We start from the raw sequence: 25,406 nt of genomic DNA on the forward strand, positions 1-25,406 counted from the left end.
CAGCAAATGCAGATCTGAGAGATACTCGAAAGACACGAGTACATTGATCTCCCCTTTGCCAAATTGAGGGCTTGTATCTAAGAGGCTAATAAGTCCTCCCCTCTTCTTAGCTATTCAGTTTCCTGCCACCAAATGCTTCAACCATTGCAAGGCTATTCTGTAACATTGTCATTCCCTGGTGTTCTTTGTTTCTCTTTAGCTAGATGGTATATCTTATTCCACGACACAATTACTTCATGCATATATCATAACACTCTTGGTCTCAACTTTTTGGTCCTTTGTAGACATTAAGATCTCTCTCTCTCTCTCTCTCTCTCTCTCTCTCTCTCTCTCTCAATTTGCTTGTGGCATAATAAATAAAAATATGCATGCATGAGCGGCGAAAAAATCAGGGGGGTCTCATCGCCCAAAAGGACACAGGCTTGACTAGTAACGTCGTGACTGCTTTAAAATATAAAATCCTTATCCATATGTGCATGGTCATACAACATGCTCTTTGGGCAAGCACGAACTTCACATAGAATATCACTTGAAACTACAATGGTAATAGAAGCCAGAAAGGACAATACGAGCTGCATTAACTCACATTGAGATGCTTTCGCTTGGGCTAAGATTCTACATGGATGCCCCTTTCCAAATAGCTTGAGCCATCTTTTTTGGGCAACAAACTATAAAAGAGACAAGACATGATTCTGTTGAGCAAAAAGAGGAACAGATGAGCTTTTGACTTCAGCAGAGGTTGTCTCTGAGTGAAGCTCCCCACATCATCTTACAAGAGAACAGTTCGGACGTAGTAATAAGATAAGAATGCAAGGTTATTGACATCCTTCTGCAACTTCACAACTTGCAGACAGGTTCAAGAAATCTATCTGCAATAACAACCATGAAGCAAGCTCAGCATTAACAAGCACATGCTCACGCACACATCAGTACCTGAGAGAAGGATGATTTTTGTGAGAAAACACTGACCTCTCTCATGATGAGACAGATAATGAGCAAGATGGAAGCTTTTACAGTAGTTAGACCTGTCACATAATACTACATTTTCCAAGGATTCTGAGTTGGAAGTAATACCATCTGTGTTTTTTGTCCATTGCTGAGGCAATGGCAATGTGAGATTTGAAGCTTGAATTTGAGCTGCTTATGGCATCCAGTAAACATCTATTACTACTCTTTTCCATATATTGATTGATAATGCCGTTAAAAATAGTTGCTGCAGAGGATATTGTCCACAACTCCTTGTCACAATCTCATGTGTATTTTGCAATTTGCAAGGACTGGAAAAATGCCACATATATGGGAAAAAACTGAACTATTCTCAGCCTGTGACTTTCCAGGCAGAGGGTGAACTCCGATCAATGAGGGGGGTCAATGTCAGGACGTGTATGTGATGATCCTATCCTGAATTGTAGCTCTACAAAGTGGGCACTCTGTACATGCTACTGCACATGATTTACACACTGCATTGACCCCACAAACAACATGCCATAAGTCAAAGAAATGGTGTCTAGTATCAACCCTCAGAAACTGCAAGTTGCAATAAAGTAAAAGGTCTTACAAGAAAAATGGCGGCAAGGAAGGAGAACTGCTGCTGTGGGTGCTTCAAAACAGACTTTACAGACATGGCCATTCCTGTCTTCCCTGTCCTCTTCACTGGGCTCAGCCACTGGTAGCAAGGATCCATTCTCCTTCTGCTTCTCAAACTTTTCCTGCACTCTAGCCTGCAAAGAATTACCCACATCAGAACAACACCATTAAACAGCCCTATGGTCTTCAAAGATGTAAAATATGTGGAACATACCTTGGCATGGCACAATCGGGTCAATGCTTCAACATGAAGAGCGCTTAGATCTTCCAAAGCAGCAATATCTAAACCATCTAGATCCTCACTCTGTACAGGGGAAAACACCAAAACAGTGATCACCAGTGTTTGATAATAGTCTAGCAGTTTATATCATGAATGCATGTTCAACGGTGATGGTTATTTCTTACCTTCAACTGTGAGACAAGTGTTTCAAGTTCTGCACTATGATGCCTCTCTTCCTCCAGACAGTCTTCCAATGCTTTCAAGTCCATGATATCTGGCATCTTCTCAGCTACCAGTCTATCCCCACGTCTAGCACACTCAATATTCATCAAATGCTCAGAAAGTCCTGACAAGTCTTCGGAGTCCAATGCACTCATGTCATCATTGATTTTCCCTTTCTTAAGCTTTGCAACAAGCACCCACATTCCAGCAAGATCATTTTCCAAATCCGCTTCCCGTCTCTTAGCTTCTTCCATCTTTTTCGATATCTCTGTCTCTTTTAGCTCTCTCTCTGCTAGCAAGGCTTCAAGGGAAGCCTCTCTCTCCTTGCTTGCCAGTAGCTCTCTCCTCAGATCCTCAGATATCACTTCTTCTGACTTTCTTGTACTTGTTCGATGCCTTTCAGATCTTCCAGGTGCACTCAATGGGATGTGAGCCCCATTTGACACAGACTTTGATCCCACTCGAGCATAAGCCAGCTCTTGAGCAGTTGCAAGCTCAGCAGCCAGCTTTGTATTTTGATAAGAAAGCTTTGTCACCTCTTCAGCTAGGTTCTTAAGCTCCACTGCAGCAGCAGAAGCTAGTTCCTTGGCATAAGATGCTTCCTCTGCCAGTTTACAGCTTTGAACTTGAACAGCATCCTTTTCCTCTAGCAACTGATCCCTCTCCAGTTCAAGCTTTTCAATCTCCATCGCCTGAAAAAAAAAAAATCAGCATAACCAAAAAAAAATAGCTCAAGCCATCATGACTCATACGCACCATGTAATAAATAATTACTGCTCACATCACAAATGCCAAAGCAGGCAAAAAGGATGATTTTTTGCTGACACTACAGATTAACTAAGCCCAGCTTACCATCATGCAGTATTACCTCCTCTTCATGCCCTGAGCTGGAACAAAAGAGTTTGGCTGCATTTTCCTTTAAAGGAGGAGATGCCAGCAGATGTGAGGTGGGTGGGGTGGGGTGGGTGGGGGGCCCTTTGGGATCAAAGATTCAGAAATGTAGAGGATAACCCTCCTTGCAAGAGAAGAACCTTGAACCAATGGACTCGTGAAAGAAGCTACTACTCAACCAACATCGTGTTAATGCTCTACCCTCGATTATCTGTGTAAGCTCGGTCTGTTTATGAGGCCCACAAAGTGGAAGGAAGCTAGTTTGAGCAACCCAAACACCCCAATCCTCGTTTGCACACTAGTCTTGGTCATGGATCGTGCTGTTTTATTAAGTGTTGTGCTGTAGACAAGGCAGCTATTGTTTTCTTACGCAGTCATATCTTTGGCTTTTTGCAAGTGGTTTCTGTCCAGAACCAAATTTAGGAGGAATGGCTTGGTCATGAACATTTATCTTCCCCATTTCACAACTACCCACTTTAAAAGCCCAATGTGAAGGCAATCCTCACATCTTGGCAACTATGAGACATGGCAACTGGTATGAAGACAGAATCTGCACCAAAGATGCAAGTGGAGAAATTATGATCCTGAACCCTACTTCTCAGCGGTCATCCAGTAGGATTATTTAGTCTATATATAGACGCTAATTATTCAAATCTTGCTTCAAATTTTCCATATTTACATGGCATAAGCCTTTCAAATGAAGTTATGCCAAAGCACCGTCTGGAATAACCTCCCAGATTCACCCCGTCTCCTTCTGTCACAAGTCCACCAACCTTGACTGCCTCTCTTCTTCTTGGCTTAATCAAACCCCCAACTATAGTCAAGCTCCTCGCAATAGCTTTTTTACAATACATGAGGAACCCACAATTCACAAACCAAACCTCTACAGGGCCTTGCGATGGAGTCAGTTTTCTAGCCCTTACGGCCAAGTACACTAGCAACCACCTTCATTACCTTTAATGGGTCTCCTTTCTTGCAAACATTAGCCCATTGATTAAAGGCTCAAGCTTTTTTCTGGAGTAACAAAACTCAGGTACAAAAGATTATTTTTTAACAGTATATCTAAAAAAGTCAAAGATTCAACAGAACCATCGGATGTCCAGGAATACACCTCCGACGTGAGAAATTACAACACCCACCTGTTGAAGAACTTGAGACTGCAGTTCAGATACCTCTGCATACCCAATGTCCTGAGAAGCAGTTGTCCTGTAACAATCCTCGACATGTGCAGCTGCACCCTCTTGCTGTGCAGAGTCCTTTCTTACTACGGCAAGTTGCTCACGAAGAGCCACAATAGTTTTTTGTAAGTCCTTATTTTCTGTTGCCTGCAAAAAAAAAAAAAAGTAATAATGATGCCAAGCCAGAAGAGTAAACGAAGTTATTGACTTTCTTTTTGAAAGATAGAGCTCTCAAATCGAGAGAGAGAGAGAGAGAGAGAGAGAGAGAGAGAGAGAGAGAGAGAGAGAGAGAGAGAGAGAGAGAATAATAATAATAATAATAATAATGATAATAATGATAATAATTAGTTATCTTGGATAAGTTTCTTCAGGAAGAGAAGTATCGTATCTTTTGATTGAGATTTTACGACTTTCGCAAGGATTTGATCAAGTGAAGGTCCATAATGAGAGAACTACTAAGTGGAGGGAGCACATCCAACACCATTTGCATAAAGCCGCAGTCAAAGAAGCCACATCAATCAAGGTTAGGATAGATGGGTTGATTTGCAACACATTATCATTGGTTTGAGACCAAGGATAAAGAAAACGGTGGAGTATGAAGGTGCTCAAGACTTGGCAAGAGCTTTGAAGGTAGCAACATGCCAAGAGCCTTGAGGATGAAGATCAAAAAAAAAGTCTCACTTTCATCACCACCAATTATTTCACCAACATCTAATGCTCCTAAAAAGGTTATCCTTTTATGATCATCAACAAAGTATACATACCTCCAATACACTTCATGGGGTTGTATTGCAACTCACAACAAAGATGAACCAATAGTAACTTCACCTTCTGCAAGCTCGTAAAAGGTCTCCCAAAGGACATGCAAATTCAAGAAATATGGTAAGAAATCATAACCCTCATGAAATTTTGAGCATTACTTGCATGGGTGTCAAGAGAGGAATCCTTATCAACGGGATTATCCTAGACGAGCTTCTTCTTCATCAAATCGATTTATGCCACTAGGGAAGAATGTGAAGATAAGAAAGAGCATTGTTGATATGTATGCTCAAGAAAAGAGACTAGCTTTGATACCAATGTTAGGACACCCCCAGCTGAACCACCTGGGGTTAGCTTTTTAACTAAGGAAACCGGCATCTACCTCATCTCCCAACCAAAGAGACCCTCAGCCTCACCGTCAACCTGGAAACCCAAGTTGGTGGACATCTAGAGGCATTACGCATAACTCACACATAAGTAAACGTTAGAGACCCATACCACCAGGACACATCCCGAGAGTGACTTCACACGGAGTAGTCTCTGCAAGGCCACAAGTCCAAGATGGAATGATTGATCCCCATAAGTGAGTCTTCAACTAACTTATATTGTTACCCAATAACCAGATGCCATATTTAGTCCAATACCTCTATCCTCACCTCCTTTAGATGCCTTAACCCAAACCCCCTAGGTTAACTAGTCCCAAGCTAGACATGTTAACCTGTTCTGAGCTAGAGATGTAACAATCTTGACACTCAAGACTTGATTCCACAGACCTAGCATCATCGTCAATGTACCATGAATACTTCAGAAAGCCTTGCAGAGCTTCATGCCTGTATAATCATGTGCATGTAATACTAGCTCCTCTCTTCACATTTGGACTGTGATGCAATAATCTTTTTGGCATGTTTTGAATGGACAGATATATGTAAAGTGCACTTTTAAAGGCAGAGCAGTATGTGAAGATTGGTTTATCGGACAAACCTTCACTTGCAACTGCTCTTGAAGAATCCTGTTGTCTGCACTTTTGATCTTCAAAAAAGAACTGAATATATTCAGTGGTGGCAGAAATGAAAGAATTTGGTCATTAAGTTTTCCTTTTGCAGTTTCAGAAATCAATAAACAAACAACCCTAGTGTTTGAGTCCACCGTACCTCAAGTTCAAATGTCTTCTCATTGAGCTGATTTGTCACTTTAGAAATCGTCTGGATATCCCACATTTAGGACCTTTCAATTAGCATAAGTGTTGTGTACGGAGCTGGACGGCAACTTAGTTACTATTCCCATTCAGTTTTACCATTAGTAAGAACACACAAAACCATTCATTTCGACTTGCTCAGCACACTTTTTTTGGTAAAAACCAATCCTCTATTGCCAAAAAGCAATATACATGGGTGCTGAGCACACACACTCACTCACTCAGAATTTTGAACATCGTATATACTATACTTGCAGATCCATATTGCGCATTCGAAGAACTTAGAGAAAATGCAGTGCCATAGCTGTAAATGCTCCTTACCTACATAGGAAGACCCCTTCATACCTGGGAGAGCTCCAAAATGGCAGTATTATTGGGTGCAGATTCCCCACTTCCAACTATGCGCCGTTCAAGAATGCGCATTTGTCTTTTCTTCTCCTGAATCTCATCCTTCAAGTTTTTCATCTGTGCCTAGAGCACAAAAAGGGAGACTCAATGAAACCACAATCACCAAAGCAGTGAACACTTGCTGTTCCCACAGAACACCAGAAAGTTGACTTACTTGAAGCTGGATATCCTCTGAATTTGATGCAGCTTGTTCTGATAATCTTTTTAGTGAGCTAGTGCATAGCGCAACCTCACCAGCGAGCATCTTCACTTGCTCTCTCAGAAGATCCATTTGATCGGCCATAGTTGTCCCTGTCTGTAATGGATAGCCACCATTAAGCTTCCAGAAAATCTGCTAGCTCAAACTGCAAGAAATTTGTAAACCACAACGGTTGACAATATCGAATTGATGACAATTTCCAATATCCCCTCCCAACACCAATTCCATAATTATTCATACATTAATTTATGTGTTCATTTCTTCCTAGACTATGCAACATTATACAGCATATTGTAGAGTGCATGTTGTCACACCATCTGTGATGTTATCAGCATGCAACAGTTATGGGAGCAGGTATTCACATCTATGCATTAAGCATTGACGTGTTCCCTTGAGTTTTCACATCTTTGCATGAAGCACTTGCCTGTGTTTTTCCAAAGTGACTGGAAACTTAGCTAGATGAAAACTGCAGCTAAAGGACAAATGCAATAGATACTTCATGTATTCTGGAGTTCTAAGATTTCTTACACATTTGGCGAGAGAAGACAACATTGCCACTGGCAATGACATATTCACCCAAAACCTCCTTATCCACCGTGTGTGCTAGAGTGGACACCTTCAAGGCTCCATATGATCACCTTTTCAGCTCCAACTTACCAGATGAGTCGCCGCGGTCCAGGCCTGAGGATCATTGTATTGGGCTCTTTCCAGGTGCTAAGCCTCCTTCGTGAGCTCCCTGTAGGATGAATTGCCTCACGTTAATTCAGCTAAAGCATCAGTTGGAGGAGATTTTGACCTAGGCCATGCAACATACCAACCCCCTGCTACGGTCTGACCAGCTCCTGGGGATCCTGTAAAAGGATGCCCCCAACCCACCTACCCACCGCCCCCCACCCCAACAACCAAAAGAATCAAAGTATTCTGCACCCGTACTTCTCCAACAAGCAGTCCACATAAGAAAGAACAGGGGAGAGAATATGCACTTATAGCGTTTGCATCCAGATAATAAAGTTTACAGAAACTTGGGTTGAGATCAACAGAGATTGATCAACCTTTCGTACTTCTGGATGTGTGTTATGCTGTGGATCAACCTCTGTTCAAACATTCACTGCACTAGTAGTCTTACAAACCCGGCCGAGTCAAGTTTCCCAATCATATACTAGATATGTACATGTCTTGTGCCAATGGACGATCTCTCATCTCCAGCTGACATAATGATGACACCCAAAGTCCTTATGGGTAGGATCTTCTAGGCCTCTGAAGTTGTGATCCATTCCATGGTAAGCCTTCGGGTGCACTAGGGAGTTGTCTTCAATGCTAGCATTTGACATGGTTTGGTGCATCGATCCCGCTCCTCATGATCCCTTTGATGCCATCGTATATGCCCCTTCCATCTATCATGTAAGGAGGATCAAGAAAATTTGTAGTTAGATCATGTTGCTACTCTTAGTCCCATGAGCGGGCCTGAATGTCACAAGTTGGTGAGGCTTGTGCATAGCCAAACGCAAGGTAGAGGTCTTGATCACAGCGGCCAGCAGTGTTTCCAGAAAAACAGCAAGAAGGTCTCCAAGTCAGCGAAGAGCTTCTGAGCTCCCCCCCTCCTGTTGCACACCTCAGCCCACCCCCCTCTCCCTTTGGTCGCGCAGCTGCCCCCCCTGCGTGTTCCAGCGCCTGAATGATGCAATTAATCTCAGTCTCAGAGAAGGGCATCCTAAAAAGCATAGTTGTTTCTCGTACTAGTACGAACCTGTTCGTACGGTACGGTTCGTGCGGTAAGATTACGCGATATCATACAATCTCGTAGGGCACAAATTGACCGTAGTTTCTGACCGTTTGCAAAAGTGGCCGTTTATGACCATTCTTTATCGGTTTTTTTTTCTTTTTTCTTTTTTGGCTTGTAGTGGCCTATAGGCTTGAACTCTTGAGCCTCATTGCTCAACTCCTTTAAAGTGCCCCCCCCCCCCCCTCCCCACCTTCCCTCACATTCAAATTCCAACACATGTCTCACGCTACGAGGGTGACTATTGGTCAGATCAGAGTTTCCTCTCACTAGAGATTGAGGCAGGGAGAGCAACATGCACCCCTAGAGAGGATAGAGTGCAAATTATGCCACAGAGAGGTAGAGACACAGGAGCATTACACATGCAGATGCCCTGTATATTATGAGATCAGAGGTAGATACCACTGCTTGTTCAGAGAGGGTTTTGGCCCACTTAGCCGGGTGATGGAGTATCCTCATCAGAGATGCTTAGGCCTTTTCCTCCTTGAGCTACACCAACATAGAGAGAGAGGCTTCTACAGGTGCAAAGCCACCTATCAACGAGCCACATCCCCCTCCCCATGTATCATCTACCTCCTAAAGAGCCACATCCCCCTCCCCATGTATCATCTACCTCCTAACGAAGGCTCACACTACAGAGAGCCTCGAAGATCAGAGCTGCCCGGAGACCGTGACTACCCGAACGCAAACCACCACTACTCCATCAAGCCTAGTCTGCCCAAAACCAAGCACGATACCGCAAAGCTATGGAGCAGAGAGTCCAGAGGCTACACCAAGGCACAACAAATGTGAGTCCTCCTCCCCCCATGCCCCATGTATGATGTACTACACCCCACCATCTCCACTAGGTGGAATTAGTAGTATACCACCTATCATGATTGTACATTTATAGCATGCTGGACAATGACTGCATAGTGAGCTGCATGTGACTAGGATTAGCTTTTCATTTCAGTTTTTCTTTCCATGATACTCAGGACATGGACTTGTTGTATACAGAGTTGTCTCATAGGCCAATCTGGCCTTCCGTAGACATTGATATATCTTTTCTTTCTCAACCATCAAGCCTAGTTGATTTTCAGTTTATGCTTTTCATTTTCTATTTAGTTTCCTTGAGTCTTGGATGTATTGGTACTTTAGTCTCATAGGCCATTTTGGCCTCTTGTAGACGTTAATATATTTATGTTTTCATTCTATTTTATTTTCCATTCCATGATGAGATATGCCATGGACATTATTGTATCACTTTAGTCTCATAGGCCCATTGGGTCTTGAGTCTCATAGGCCCATTGGGTCTTTAGTAGACGCGCTCTCTCTCTCTCTCTCTCTCTCTCTCTCTCTCTCTCAGAGGACATGGACTACTCCCCTTCAGCCCTTGGGCACGAAAATGGCTCATTACAAGAGCCATTTTCTGCACCTCTCACTAGATGGTTTTATCACCCGCCGCCCGGCGTATATGGATGTACACCTATCACATGGGATACGTTGTGCCATTGGACATATCCGAGCCTCATCACACCAACTACAGATTGAGACATGGTGATGTGTGCATCAGATCTCAGATGACCACATTTGTCAGCTATGCTACCATGAGGCAGAGATAGAGGAGCGCTACATTTGTCGATGTATAGTCTATTATGAGATCCGAGGGAGATATCACTGCCTCTTCCAAGAGGGTTTTGGGCCGTTACGCAAGGTCATGGAGTTTGAGGATCAAAGATGCCTGGGATTATTCCTACTTGAGCTCAGGAGACACAGAGAGACCCTCTTGGCAGACAGTAGACGGAGGGATGATGTACCTACACAGAGGATCCTGACAGATTTCTCCAGCACCAGCAACAGCACCAGCACCAGCACCAGCAGGCCAGCCCACACCTCTTGATACCTTCTCCATTGGGCCATCAGGACACCAACCACGCTCCCAAGGAGTCACCATTGATAGAGCAGTCATCTTATGTCATGCTCGTCGGCCACACCCACCAAGATCCTGACCACGGCATCCTCACCATCGCCAAATCAGAGCCATTATTGCTCGACATCGGAGGCGCCTACCTCACTTCTACGACCTCTCCACTCTAGACAGCCCCATGGCGGAGATATTTGATCTGAGGAGACGGCAGCACTTCAACTGATCAACTTTTTAGTTTCATTTGGTTTTCTCTTTGATGAGACACCAACTTCAAATGTGCTCTCAGTTTTGGTCTCATAGGCCATTATGGCCTCTTAGAGACGTTAATATATCATTTTATCTCTCTCTCTCTCTCATCAGCTCCAGATCCAGGACATGCTCCACCGCCATCAAGCTACCTTTCCACGTCACATAGCTGAGGCAGACCTCTCGACCATACTCATCAGCCCCATGCTTGATATCTTGGAGAGTGGTATACCATCTACTCAGAGCTAATGTTGCTCCCATGTTTTCATAATCTTCGTATTCCATGATGAGTTTCCTTAGACAGCTTTGTATCACCCCAGTGAGATAGCTATGTTTATGTTTTTTTCCTGTTTTATTTTCCATTCCATGATGAGATATGCCATGGACATTATTGTATCACTTTGGTCTCATAGGCCCATTGGGTCTTTAGTAGACCCCCCCCCCCTCTCTCTCTCTCTCTCTCTCTCTCTCTCTCTCTCTCTCTCATAGAGCCCGAGACAAAGGATCATTACATATGTCGATGCCTTGTATACTATGAGATTCGGGGGAGGTTCTACTCCCTCTTACGAGCTAGGTTCGGACCACTTTCCAGGATCATGGACTTCCCGGATCAAAGATGCCTGGGACTTTTTCTTCTAGAGCTCCGTAGACATAGGGAGTCCTTAGTGACATCCAAATCAGTTGTACTTGCTCGAGGACCAACACAGAGAGCTCTCACCGACTTCTTCCATACCAGCACTCCGAGGAACGATCCACCCATCATACCCAGACCACAAAGTGCAAGAGCTCGGCCGAGAGATGTGACACTCAACAGAGCCACTGAGTTATGCAGAGCTGGACGCCCCAAACCCCATGACCCTCGCCCACGCCACCATAGGAGGATCCAGGCCATCATCTCCCATCATCACAGGACTTTCTCGCGCCAGCTCAGTTTTACCACCTTGAGCACCATGTTACAACGGCCCATGAGGGATGTATTAGGGTGATATGAGAGCTCTCCTCATGTACCTAGTTCTAGATTTTTATTATCTTTCTTTATTACTATTTTGTACCCAGGATGATGTACCTCATGGATATGATGTAACCTTTCGGTCTCATAGGTCATTTTGACCTTTTGAAGACGTTAATACAACTCCCTCTCTCCCTCGCTCCCTCTCTCTCTCTCTCTCTCCGCAAAAGGCGGGCCTTCGCAGAGATACAGGAGCTAGAGATCTTTCATTTCTTCATGAGTAGAGATAGCCCTATCTCATGGCAACACTTCAGAGAGCCCCGAACACCGACACCTATTGCAGACCCACAGACATGGCACACATATGCAGAGGGCCTATACGATGCCCCACAGCAACCACCTATACCTCAGCCACAGGAGCCTCGACCTACCACAGCTAGCTTCTTTACCCACTCGATTGTAAAGGAACCTATCCGCCGCCTACAGCATGGACAGGCCGCCGACCATATGGGCCTGCAAGGTGAGCATCTCATATATGCAGTAGATTCTTTGGCTCCTTTTCTTGCACACCTGTTTAACAAGGCACTAGCAGAGGGTTTGCCTGCGGAGTACCATTGTGCCGATTCACAAAATAGGGGATATGCTCAATCCGAGCAACTACAGGACGGTTATGGTCGGCCACGTGTTGGCCAAACTCTATGGTGCAGTGTTGGAGCAAGAGCTTAGCTTATATGCTGAGCGAGCAGGTTTACGCTCATCAGGGCAGGCAGGCTTCAGGAGAGCTTTCTCTACCATTGCCCATGTATTCACTTTGAGATGTATGATTGATCAGGCCAGAGTGAGGAAGAGAAAGCTCTATTGCTGCTTTGTGGATTTCCGCAAGGCATTTGACACAGTACCACAAGAGAGGCTCTTTCAGCGCCTGCAGTCTCTTGGCATACCAGCAGATATGACATGGGGCATTTATGCATTATATGAGCAAGTTTTTGGGCAAGTCAGATGCCCAGGAGGTATGTCCGAGACTATTGCTAGCACCATTGGTGTGAAGCACCATTGGTGTGAAGCAAGGATGCCCACTTTCCCCCACGCTATTTGGGTTATACATTGATGAGGTGGCTGACTTCATTACACGGGGAGGCAGAGATGGAGTTGATTTAGCAGATACCTCAGTACATATTATGCTTTATGCTGATGATATTGTATTAGTGTCTGAGTCTCCAGGAGGTCTACAGCAGCATCTACATGCACTCAATGATTTCTACACACAGAGGGGTCTTACTGTGAACCTTGGGAAAACCAAGGTTATGGTCTTTCATACATCGAGACAGGGCAGGAGTCAGCTGACATTCACACTCACAGGACGCCAGGTGGAGGTGGTGACATCATACGTGTACCTAGGGGCTACCTTCTCTACAGCAACCACACGCTTCACCATGGGTTCAGCAACCAGAGCTAGATTGACACGGGGATATGTAGCATTGGCTATGCTAGAGAGACAGTGCCACCAGGTGTATTTTCAGGAGCCCCGCACGAAGGGGTGGCTATTTGACACATTAGTCACACTGGCACTCATGTATGGAGCAGCGGTATGGGCGCCAGGCCTTGCTACCCATTGGTGGACACAGATAGAGAGACCACAGGCCCTCATGATGGCACGCATGATACGCAGCAAACCGTCGGTACCTCATGACATTATCCGTGCAAAGTTTGCTGCGCCTCCTATGATGGTAGAGTCCATATTCCAGACCATATGCCTGCTAGAAAGATTCAGAGAGATGCCACAGGACAGATTGTCATACAGAGCTTTTGAGGCATCTCGACAGCTGGCTGAGGCAGGAGACAGAGGATCATGGTATGCACATGTCACACATTGGTTCTCACACCATGGCCTAGACATGGATCATCTACCACCATTCCAGTATGACAGGGATGCACCACATATCCGTCTCTCTCATAGTGAGAGGAACAGAGTATTGAGACAACACCTATGGCAGCTCTATACACGAGAGACATGGATATCGCCTACACAGCCTCTTCCACCGAAGATGCTATACTACACAGATCACTTCATGAGTATCACTGATGATGGATTTATAGAGAGGCCTAGATACATGGAGGGCTTTTTACCACACGGCTCGCGAGTAGCTATTGGTCAGCTTAGAGTTTCATCACATCGATTGGAGATCGAGACTGGCACAGCAGCACGGATCCCCCGAGAGGAGAGGGTATGCAGATTGTGCAGAGAGGAGGTGGAGAGTGAGGAGCATTATGTATGCAGATGCAAAGCATATACAGCCATCAGAGAGAGATATCCCATTTTATTCAAAGAGCCACACTCCCTACGCCAGATCTTTGATGCAACAGACCAGCGCATATTGGGGAGATTCATTCTAGACATACAACGTCACAGAGAGACATCATTACAGGCTCAGACAGCTCCAGAGGGGGGACGACAAACACAGATTACTACATTTTTTCAGAGATCCATCCCACTCCCAGTCCCTACACGACAGGGAATTACTCTCCAGAGAGCAGAGACACTCAGAGCCCGCAGGAGACAAAGGACACCTAGCTTTCAGACACCACGCCTATACCAGAGAGAGATGACAGAGATCAGAGCTCAGTTTCACAAAGAGGGTGCGGAGCGACTGGCTCGCTTCAGAGCAAACCCAGGCATGTTCTTTAGGGAGCTACCCAGGCATGTTCTTCAGGGAGCTGAGGACATCCCCTTCATTGATGTATACCATTTTATACCCCCAGTATGGTTCAGGATGGAGCTAGCTAGGTTGCATATCATGATTGTATACTCCATGCATATAGCTTTGCATTCTCATAGTAGTAGAGCTCCATCCCCTCCACTCATTGTACTTATTGCACACCCAGATTCAGCTTTTTAGTTCAGTACTTTTTCATTTTGTTGGGATGACAGAGGATACCCCATACAGGTACACTGATTTGTCTCATAGGCCGAGTTCGGTCTTTTGGAAGGCGTAAATAATCTCTCTCTCTCTCTCTCTCTCTCTCTCTCTCTCTCTCTCTCTCTCTCTCTCTCTCTCTCTCTCTCTCTCTCTCTCGTGAAATGGTGTTTTATATTATATGTAAAAATGTACATCAGCCACATGGCTCACACAGAACCTATGGCCCCAAAAAAACCCCCACAAAAGATCCTCTAAAGGATCATGACCATGCAAACCTATACACTAATAAGAAAGCCTCCAAGCCAAATAAGCATCCCAGATAAAAGCATCAAAGATGAGCCAGCCGAGCCGCCGTAGACCATAACAAAATAACATCTACATCCAGTAGTTGAGCTGAGAGAAGAGAAGAAAACTGCCAAAGCAGCAAACCGCGGATACGTAGAATGTGCCCATGTATTCCAGACAAGGAATCAAAGATGAACCCATTCCGTGTAGTCCAAATATGCCAAAGTCTTGTCCATCTAAGGAAATGGAATATCACAAGGTGACTGTCCGAAGTAATGACTTGAGGACAAATCCCAAATATCCACTGATGAGCCGAAACAGTAGACCTCTCTACTGCCTCCCAAACACGAGAGACAAAGGACCAAATCTGACGGGCCACTGGACAACTCATGAACAGATGCATAACTGTTTCAGTGCATGTCGTGCAGAAGAAGCAAGAGGCCAATGTAATTTTACGACGGCTGAGCCGATCCCGTGTAGGTAACCCTCCCACCAACATCCTCCAAATGAAAACCTTACCTTGGTAAGGGAGTTTAGACTGCCAACCACGCATAAGAGTTTTTTGCCACCATGATTTAGACTTGTGCAATCCCCACACCTTATTGGCCTTGGCTGAAACCCAATCTTTCTCTGATACGAGCTTATGATAGACCTGGTTAGCTGAAAGTGATATCAAGTCACCAAATTTACATAGTGCCCAATCAAGCCAAGGTTGATCTGCAAATGGCCGAGGCAATGGAGTAAAAGGCTCAACTGCATGCATGATGTCAACCCATAGTGGTTGAAATGTCCGAGGAACCTTAAAGTGCTCCCGAATACGTCGAAACGAATATGACCTGTCACGACCAGGTATCGCAGCATCTCGGATTCTAACCAAGCCTAACTTGACCATGCGGTTGAGTCGTATGCGTGAAGCATCACTGTCTGGCCAAACAATGACACGTGACTCCACAAATGTTTCGAACTGCAAAGAGTTCAAAAGTAGTCTTTCATGACCAAGATCCCACCGAGCCAATAGTAGAACTTCATGCCAAGAAAGGAGAATATGCGATAAAATGTGAGATGAGCGAATACGGACAAGATGAGCCGCATTCACAATGTCCCACCATGAAGCCTGCACACGTGTCCTTCCATGTGACAATCCCTCCAACTCAATCAAGTCACGAGCCATGAATACCCAAGGCTGCTCCTGCAAACACATATCCTAAAAAAGCGCCCACCTACGCGCCACCATATGCAAGCGGACATCCAGTAAAGCAACCCCACCCATTCTTTTGGGCGTCGTAATGTGATTCCAAGCTATCCATGTTTGACCCATAATATTTCCTTGCCTCTTCCACAGCATAAACCGAATGGGAGCAACCAAACGGAGAAGAGATTTGTGCGTCCAAGGTAGCAAAGGCAAAAAATAGGAAATCATGCTAAGCATAATAACCTGAGCTACCTTAACCCTCACGTGCATAGGCCACCCTTGAGCTTTCCAATACACAAATTTATTCGAGATCCGAGCAGAAATCCAAGCAAGAAGCGCTTGGGGGTCCACATCTGAAGGCCTAATGACTGTTAGGGTTAGGGTTTGGAGATGCTGCAAACCCAGGCGTGGAGAGCAACAAAGAGAGAACTCGACTGCTTATGTATTCAAATAATCAAATGTAAAGTACAATAGCCACATAATAAGTGACCTAAAGAGATGTGTTCACATGTCCGGCCATAAAATGTGCCAGGTGGACCAAAACACTTATAAACTGCTTATAAGTGAAACTAAGCTAAACTGGGGAAAAAAACTCCACTAACTAAAGTAAAAAGTGCCCCAGTAATCTATTGATGATCACTAGCACTCCTCTGGGTGCATACACAGCATAAAACCCAACAAACCCCCCTGGAGTGATATGTGATCACTGTACATCATCCACCAAAAGAAAACAAATTCAAAGCAGTGCGGAATGCTTCGAATTTCGGACGTGGTAATGCCTTGGTGAAGATGTTTGCCACATTCTGATCTGTAGGACAGTAGATCAGACTGATATCTCCTGCCTGGAGTCTCTCCCGAACAAAATGATAGTGAATCTCAATGTGTTTCGTGCGAGCATGAAACACAGGATTCCTGGCCACAGCAATGGCACTCTGACTATCAATATAGATAGGTGTAGGCTCCTCCATTGAAATATCCATATCAGTCATGAGACGACGCAACCAAACACACTCAACAGTAGTAGTGTAGACTGCTCTGTACTCTGCCTCACAAGACGAAGTGGCCACTGTGGTCTGTTTCTTGCTTAGCCAAGAAAGAAACAATTTCCACTAGTGGAATGTCTGGTATCAAAATCACTAGCCCAATCTGAATCACTGTAAGCGTATAACTGCATGTCACCCCCCTCAGGATAAAGCAATCCAAGAGACAAGGTACCCTGCAAATAACGGAATACACGCTTCACAGCTTGCCAATGTGACAACCACGGGCTGTGCATGAATCTGCTCAACTGAGAGACTGCATACTGAATATCTGGCCGTGTAGTACACAAGTAAATAAGGCACCCAACAGCCTGAGCATATGTAGTGGCATCAAAGAAAATACTGTCATCTTGTAGTGACAATTTCATCCCAGGCTCCATAGGAATACTAATAGGCTTGCAATCCTGAAATTTAAACTTCTCCAGAAGTTTAGTAACATACCGAGATTGCAACAACCCAATGCCTCTGTTATCCTGCACAAACTGTATGCCCAAATAGTAGTGTACAAGCCCCAAGTCAGACATGTCAAATGTCTGTTGCAGTATCTCTTTAAAAGCTGCAATTTTGTCATCATTTGATCCCATGAGCAAGAGATCATCTACATAAAGACTAATGACCAGTAGATCTATCTCTTCTTTCTTTACATACAGAGTGGCTTCTGATGGATTGTTCACAAATCCCTGAGTGAGTAGGAAAGCATCTATCTTTGCATACCAAGCTCGTGGAGCTTGTTTCAAACCATACAAGGCCTTTTTTAGCTTGCATACTTTCCTTTCATCACCATGTTCTGCAAAACCCATGGGCTGATATACATAAACTTCCTCCTCGAGGTCCCCATGTAGGAAAGCAGTCTTTATGTCCAACTGGTGAACAACCCAACCACGATGTGCAGCCAATGCAATGACACACCTAAGTGTCGACATACGGGATGTAGGGGCAAATGTCTCCTCATAATCAATGCCCTTCTTCTGTGCATAGCCCCTAGCAACTAGACGGGCTTTGTACCTGTCAATGGATCCATCTGCATGTCTTTTCAACTTATAGATCCATTTAGTACCAATTGCTTTCTTGCCTTTGGGCAGATCAACCAAATCCCATGTTTGATTCCTTTTAATAGAATCAAGCTCATCCTGCATGGCTTTGTTCCAATGCACATTATCTCGTGCATCCACAAATGAATCAGGTTCATCATCATCCTGTAAACTGGCTGCCATAACCAGATTCAAATCCATGATGTGTGCATGCTCATTGGTCCGTGTCTCCCTACGAGTACGACCAGCAAGAGGACCCTCTAAATGGCTGTCCTGTAATGTCCTCAAATACCATCTAGGTATGTGTCTGACCTGTGGTGCCTGCTGCCCCATATTTGGTTCAGCTTCTGGCTCAATTTGCTGCTGAATTTCTGCACCACCTTCATCATTTGCTGGCTGTCCTGTACCCTCATGAGTTGGATCACCAACTGTGGAATGAAACTCCATAGGTAGTAGACCTTCAAACACATCATTTTCAGCCTGATTTGCATCATAACCAGCCATGGATATTTCTGATTTTTCATCAAAAATCACATCCCGACTAGTGAATATCTTCCTGGATAGTGGGTCATATAACCGGTAGCCCTTGCTCTCACGGCTATACCCAACAAAAATGCATTTTGTGGCTTTATCATCCAACTTCCTCCTCAACTCTTTGGGTATGTGTGCATATGCAAGACACCCAAAGATACGAAAATGTGATACAGAAGGCTTGCGGCCATGCCAAGCCTCAAAAGGAGTAATGGAAACCAATGCCTTTGTGGGAAATCGATTCAAAATATGACAAGCACACATGACAGCTTCCACCCAAAAGATATGTGGTAGCCTCTTTGCCTTTAGCATTCATCTGGCCATCTCCATGAGTGACCGATTCTTCCTTTCTGCAACTCCATTTTGCTGTGGAGTATAAGGAGTAGTAAACTGATGTTTTATACCTCTACTCTCAAGAAAGGAATTCAACATGTGTGACATATATTCCCCCCCTCGGTCAGAACGGAGAGTCTTAACCTTGCATCCTGACTCTGTCTCAGCAAGTGCTACAAAGGCCAAAAATGCATCATATACCTGTGATTTCTGTGTCAAAGGATAGACCCAGCATATACGAGAGAAGTCATCAATAAATGTTGCAAAATAGAAGCAACCACCTAATGACTTCGTCTGCATGGGACCACAAAGATCACTGTGTATAAGCTGCAACTTTGCAGTTGCTCGTAGAGCCTGATCACGTGGGAAGGAAAACCTATGCATTTTTCCCAAAATACATCCTTCACAAATGTGATATGGAGGCTTCTCCATGAGAGGTAGATCTGTAAACATGTTATGTCGCTGCATAAGCATAAGGCTACCAAAATTTACATGCCCCATGCGAGCATGCCATAACTCCGCATCAACCATAGCTGGAGTAAGAGTGAATACATTATAAGCAGACTGATCCACCGGCTGAAATGCATCCAACTGATAAAGTCCATGACATAATGTACCAATAAGCATCAAGGTCAAAGCATTAGCTTTGTCTCTGACCATGCATTTATCATCATCAAAGTGGACTTGCATACCACAATGTGCTAAAGAAGAAATGGACAACAAATTCTTCTTTATCCCTGGTACATATAAGGCATCTGTAAGGCGGAGAATGGAGCCATCAATGGCTGTGAGCTGAATCTCCCCAATGCCACGAACTGGATATGAAGCATTGTTGGCACACTGAACAGTTTTGCCAACAGGGGCAAGGCCTACATGACAAAACAAATCCCTGCGAGATGTGATATGCTTTGAGGCACCACTATCAAAATACCAAGTACATATATGCTCTGTCATACTGAGTGCCTGTGAAGACCAAGAGGCATCATAGCTGCATGTATAGAAACAGTAATCTCTGTCCTCAACAAAAGAAGCAATCTCTGGAGGAGCTTTGGAGGCATCATTTACAGACATCCCAGCTTCCTTTGCCTTCTCTTTGGCAATCCTCTTTCTACATTCTGTTATGTAGTGACCTGGCTTCTTACAGTAATGACATTTGCCCTTCTGAGTTTTTCCTTTCCCCTTTTGACCTGTAGTAAATGCTTGTTCAGCACTTGTGTTCATATTCATATTCTTCCTCATTTGCTCTTCTTGTAGCAAGAGAGCAACAAGTTCCTGATACTTAAGAGGTTCAGCAGCATTCCTCATGCTGAGGTTCAAAGAGGTATGAAAAGCCAAGTAAGATCTTGGCAAAGAGTGCAAGATGGTGGACACAAGCTGTGTCTCAGGAATAATCTCATCCACATTGATGAGTTGCTCTCTCAAATCCTGCAACTTGTTTAAGTGGCTAGACATATCATCTCCTTCATGCATTTTCTGATTTTCCAGCTCTCTTTTCAAAAATGAGATCCGAGCCTCATTACGAGCAGCATACATCTGCTCCAAAGTCACCCATGCATTCTGTGAAGAGCCAGCTAAACGAATATGAGGTATAATAGACCTCTGTACTGACAATGCAATGAGTGACAAAGCTTGTGCATCCCTGGCATCCCATGTCTTCTGACCATTTGTTCTTTGAACAGGCAATGGCTGCCCTGGAGCCTGTACCTGTTGTCCTCGTCCACGAGCACCCCCTTGGGGAGGAGTCTCTGGAGCCAATGGACCTGGACGTGGTTCATCACCACTAACAAAATCCCAAAGACCTTTTGCCACAAGCACATTTTTCAGCATAAAACTCCACAAGGAGTAGTTCGTGCCGTCCAATTTGTCTTCCTTAGACAAATACGTGAATACATCACTCTGCTGTTGATTTGCCATTATGGCTATGCACAATGTTGTACCTGTGTATCAAAAAACCCAATAGCAAGAACCCTGAAAACAACTGTACTTCACTAAATACAGTTCACCCAAATATGCCTGCACTCTCAATCCTCTGAATGTGCAGCTCAATGCACCAATGACTGAGTAGAGCAACAAAAATGGCGTACACAATGCCAAAATGCCCCAAAAAAGCCCAAATTACTACACCCAAAACTGTGCAAAAAGCCTGTAGACTTCTTTGCAAGAAAGTCTGCCTATAATGCCTGTAGATTTTCACAGAGAAAATAGAAATGCCCAAAAATCAAAATTTGTAATGCTTACCACAGTTGTACTGAGTAGGTTGTGGTACCAAATGAACATATGCAGGTACAGTCCACCAAATGAACAAGTACAATTGACTGTACTGTGCAGGTACAATCGACTGGTACTGTACGAAAGTAGTACTGAAGCAGGGCGTGCAAGTACAGTACGGAACAGGAGGCGACTGTTGGCAGATATGCGTAGCAAGTACTGTGCAGGTACGTTTACCGTACTGAGCACAGTACGGAGCAAGGCGACCAGGTACAACTGGTACACTTCGTATGTTGGTGCAGTCGACTGTAGGCAGGCAGGCAGGCAGGTACAATACGATGCCAGATGACGGGCACTGACAGGTACGGAGCAGGCACAAATGTACGGAACAGCAGGTACTGTCGGCGAACAGGTACCTGGTACGGAAAGCTGCAGTACACCTGCTGACGGCGGCGAACTGGTACGGAAGCTGCAGGCGAAGCTGTTGCTGGCGAGGCTATACGGTCAGTGCAGTACGGACAGAACCTGAAGGCGACTGTGTACGGGCTGGGCAAAGGCAAGCCTACTTTGCTCTGATACCAAATGAAGGCCTAATGACTATTAGGGTTAGGGTTTGGAGATGCTGCAAACACAGGCGTGGAGAGCAACAGAGAGAGAACTTGACTGCTTGTGTATTCAGATAATCAAATGCAAAGTACAATAGCCACATAATAAGTGACCTAAAGAGATGTGTTCACATGTCCGGCCATAAAATGTGTCGGGTGGACCAAAACACTTATAAACTGCTTATAAGTGAAACTAAGCTAAACTGGGGGAAAAAACCTCCACTAACTGAAGTAAAAAGTGTCCCAGTAATCTACTGATGATCACTAGCACTCCTCTGGGTGCATACACAGCATAAAACCCAACAACATCCACACCCACCAGATACCCAAGATGACGAACAATGTCTCCTGTATGCACCACATGGCCTTGCCACCCTAATGCCTCAAGATCAAATTCCGTGCATATTTTCCGCCCAGAAGCCAATGCAAAATTATTCCAAGCTTCCATTGCTCGATCTATATTGGCTTTTTCGGCCCTGAGAAACATAAAAGTGTCATCTGCAAGGGCTTGAGCAACCAATTGCTTGCCATGAGGGAGATGCAAACCAACCACTTCACCATGCGGTGCCATAGCATCTAGGCGAGATAACATAGGATGAGTGGCAATGGCAAAGAAAAGAGGGCTAAGAGGACAACCCTGCCGGAGATAACGGGTGACAGAAATACCATCCGAAAGTCCTCCATTGAGCATAACCCGCGTGATAGAGCCAGAGCCAAGTAAATGCACCAAATTAGCCATTTTGGGACCAAAGCCCATGGCTGTCATTAACTGAGAAAGGAAAGACCAGCTGACATGATCAAAAGCTTTTTCAAGATCCGGCTGCACCATCACATTCTCTTGCTTCTTTGCCTTGGCATAATCCACTCCAATTTGAACATTAAGAATATTATGCAAAATATTCATGCCATGCACAAATCCATATTGATATGGATGAATAAGAGTAGGAAGCACCTTCTGCAAGCGATTGGCAAAAATCTTTGTAAAGATTTTATACATAATACCCATAAGTGAGATCGGGCGCCATTGAGCCAAAGAAGTAGGCGAAGGGACTTTGGGCAACAAACGAAGTATGCCCATGCCCAACTTCCAATCGGCAGGCATATATCCCTCATCCCAAACCCTTTGACAAATAAGCGTCAAAGGCTCTGCAAGCTGATCAGCATATTTTCGGAAAAACTCATTTGTCAAACCATCCCAACCAGGGCTCTTTCCCATGGGAAGTTTGGAGAGAATAGCTTCCACTTCCCCTTGAGTAACAGGAGCATCAAGCTGAACCGCCACATCAGGGTCAACTTGATATCGTACTTCAGCAAACAATGACTCCCTTGCAGCCAGGACAGCCGGCGAGACATCCTCTCGAGGGGCAAGCAAATCTTCATAAAACCTGATGCAATGCTGAATAACCTCAGAAGGTTGAGTAACAAGGTTGCCTTGGGCATCCATCAGCCTAACAATATTCTCACGCATATGTTTTTGATGCAACTTATCATAGAAGCGATGAGATTGACAGTTAGCATCCCGCAAAGCATCAAGACGTGCAAGTAGTTTAAAGCGAACATATTGTGCTTCCTGCACCCTAGATAGCTCCTTTTTCAGCCATTCTATGGCATCCACAACTTCAGCATCCATAGAGTCAGTAAACATGAACGCCTGCAAGCCCTTTAAAAGCGACTCAAGAAGAGCCACATGCTGTTTTTGTGTAGAGGCATTAGCAAGACCATAATGCCGCGCTAATTTCCGAGTGTTGGTAAGGAACACTGGCCAAGCATGATAATCAGCCATGGACACTCTTGTGGAGAAATGTCGTATCAACTGACGCATATAAACATCAAAAACTTCATGCTCCAAAAAAGTGTGATTTAAGCGCAAAGGCAAGCATCCCAACAAGCCTTTATATGCATCCACAGGATGATAGACCATTTCAAACACAAGCGGCCAATGATCCGAGAAAACTTGTTGCTGATCAACCATCATAGTAAGAACCTCTGGCAAAAAGAGATCTTGATGTAAAATATACATCCTATCCAATCTAGCATAAGTACCCCGAAACTGTTGTGAGGCATAAGTGTAACCCCTTTCATCTGGATGCAACCAAGACCACATGTCTTGTTTTAGCGACCTTGCTGCAAAAGCTTCCCACGCCATTCTCTCCGCGCTATCCATTACAGAATGAGGCGACGTGGCTTGCTCCCTGGAGACACACATATTAAAGTCTCCCATCACAAAGCCAAGATGAGAGATTGAAAGAGCACACCACAAGTCATTCCACAGCAAACGGCGTGCACGAGCATTATTTGGAGCATACACCCCTAACAACCATAAAGGCGTATCATCCCAAACAATCTGTATCACTAGAAATCTTCCATGAACATCTTGAATCACAAGAGAAGGCTGAAACTGCGAACGAATAGCAAACATAACACCTGATTGCGAAGCAGGATGTCTGCCTGCAGAAAACATGAAACCCCTTATATACATAGGCTTTGCCACCCAACTTATGCTGCTTATGTTCAACTGCACACAAAACATCCCAACCATGACAAAAGGTTGTACGCCAAAGCCTGAGCTGCTTTTGGCGCGAGGAACCTTTACATTCCATTGTACAATTTTCATAAGCCTTCCCAGAAAAGGAATCAACAAGGTTGTGCTGGCCCCTGATGAGTACGCAAAGGCCCCCGCCCAACAGCATCTGAGAAATCCCCCCGCGGGGCAACAAATCGTGTCTTTTTACCACGTACTTTCACCCATGGCTACTCAACCTCATTTTGAACATCCACGTGTACATCCATGTGCTGGGCATCATGTAAAGGAGCATCATGCTCATCTTCCACGAGCAACTGCCCATCAACGATATCCTTGGTAGCAACAACTTGTTCTTTCTTAGGACATCTCTCTCTCTCTCTCTCTCTCTCTCTCTCTCTCTCTCTCTCTCTCTCTCTCTCTCTCTCCTAGTAGTAGAGCTCCATCCCCTGCACACCCAGATTCAGCTTTTTTATTCAATACTTTTTCATTTTGTTGGGATGACAGAGGATACCCCATACAGCCTCTCTCTCTCTCTCTCTCTCTCTCTCTCTCTCTCTCTCTCTCTCTCTCTGCCTCTGCCCGCCCAACCCGCTTCAAATCCCCCCTTCGCTTCTGCGCCGCCCTGCTCTCTTTGTTCGCCGCCGCTCCCTCTCTCACTGTTCACCTCTCTCCTCTGCCGTGTGCTCGTCGCTTCTCTCTCTCTCTCTCTCTCTCTCCCCCTCCCTCCCTCCCTCCCTCCCTCCCGCCCGCTTCAAATCCCCCCTTCGCCCGCCCAACCCGCTTCAAATCCCCCCTTCGCTTCTGCGCCGCCCTGCTCTCTCTCTCTCTCTCTCTCTTCGCCCGTCGCTTCACTCTCCGCCCTCTCTCTCTTCCTGTCTCATAGGCCGACTTTGGCCTCTCGTAGACGTTAATATATCTTTCTTTCTTTCTTTCTTTCTCTCTTCGCCGTCGCCCCCTCTCTCACTGTTCGCCTCTCTCCTCTGCCCCGTGCCCGTCGCTTCACTCTCCGCCCTCTCTCTCTCTCTCTCTTCGCCGCCCACCGCGGCTTCTGTTCGTTCCCCACCCACCCTTGCTCAGGCCCCCAAGGCAACAACATAACTCTCTCTCTCTCGCTTCTTCCATGGCTTCCCCCTTGCGCAACCCGACGAAGGCGACCTTTATGGTCACAAACAAGAGGATAACAAATGTGGAAAAGGAGA

The 25,406-nt window shown here is 45.0% G+C and overlaps 1 protein-coding gene across 3 annotated transcripts in view; it reads right to left on the reverse strand.

Annotated features, from left to right (window-relative positions):
* Positions 1-574: 574 nt before the first annotated feature.
* The window catches only part of LOC147606847 (kinesin-like protein KIN-7C, mitochondrial), a 71,538-nt gene continuing 46,706 nt past the window's right edge, over positions 575-25,406 (reverse strand). The window contains exons 18-27 of one of the 3 annotated variants that reach the window (XR_015264909.1): positions 6,615-6,755; positions 6,398-6,523; positions 6,009-6,059; positions 5,839-5,886; positions 4,060-4,245; positions 1,993-2,721; positions 1,802-1,891; positions 1,559-1,721; positions 1,075-1,460; positions 575-869 (exon numbers count right to left, since the gene is read on the reverse strand). Coding sequence is in view for 1 of the 3 variants with exons in the window: in XM_086791576.1 (XP_086647702.1) it covers positions 1,375-1,460; positions 1,559-1,721; positions 1,802-1,891; positions 1,993-2,721; positions 4,060-4,245; positions 5,839-5,886; positions 6,009-6,059; positions 6,398-6,523; positions 6,615-6,755 (1,620 nt within the window). In the remaining 2 variants the exon portion in view is untranslated. Of the gene's footprint in view, positions 1,461-1,558; positions 1,722-1,801; positions 1,892-1,992; positions 2,722-4,059; positions 4,246-5,838; positions 5,887-6,008; positions 6,060-6,397; positions 6,524-6,614; positions 6,756-25,406 lie in introns of all 3 variants that reach the window. The other 2 variants (XR_015264908.1, XM_086791576.1) reach the window with 2 other exon arrangements.

Source organism: Cibotium barometz, chromosome 56 (genome assembly GCF_041138505.1).
Source record: "Cibotium barometz isolate CiBa-2024 chromosome 56, ASM4113850v1, whole genome shotgun sequence".
In the NCBI taxonomy this organism is placed as follows: Eukaryota; Viridiplantae; Streptophyta; class Polypodiopsida; order Cyatheales; family Cibotiaceae; genus Cibotium; species Cibotium barometz.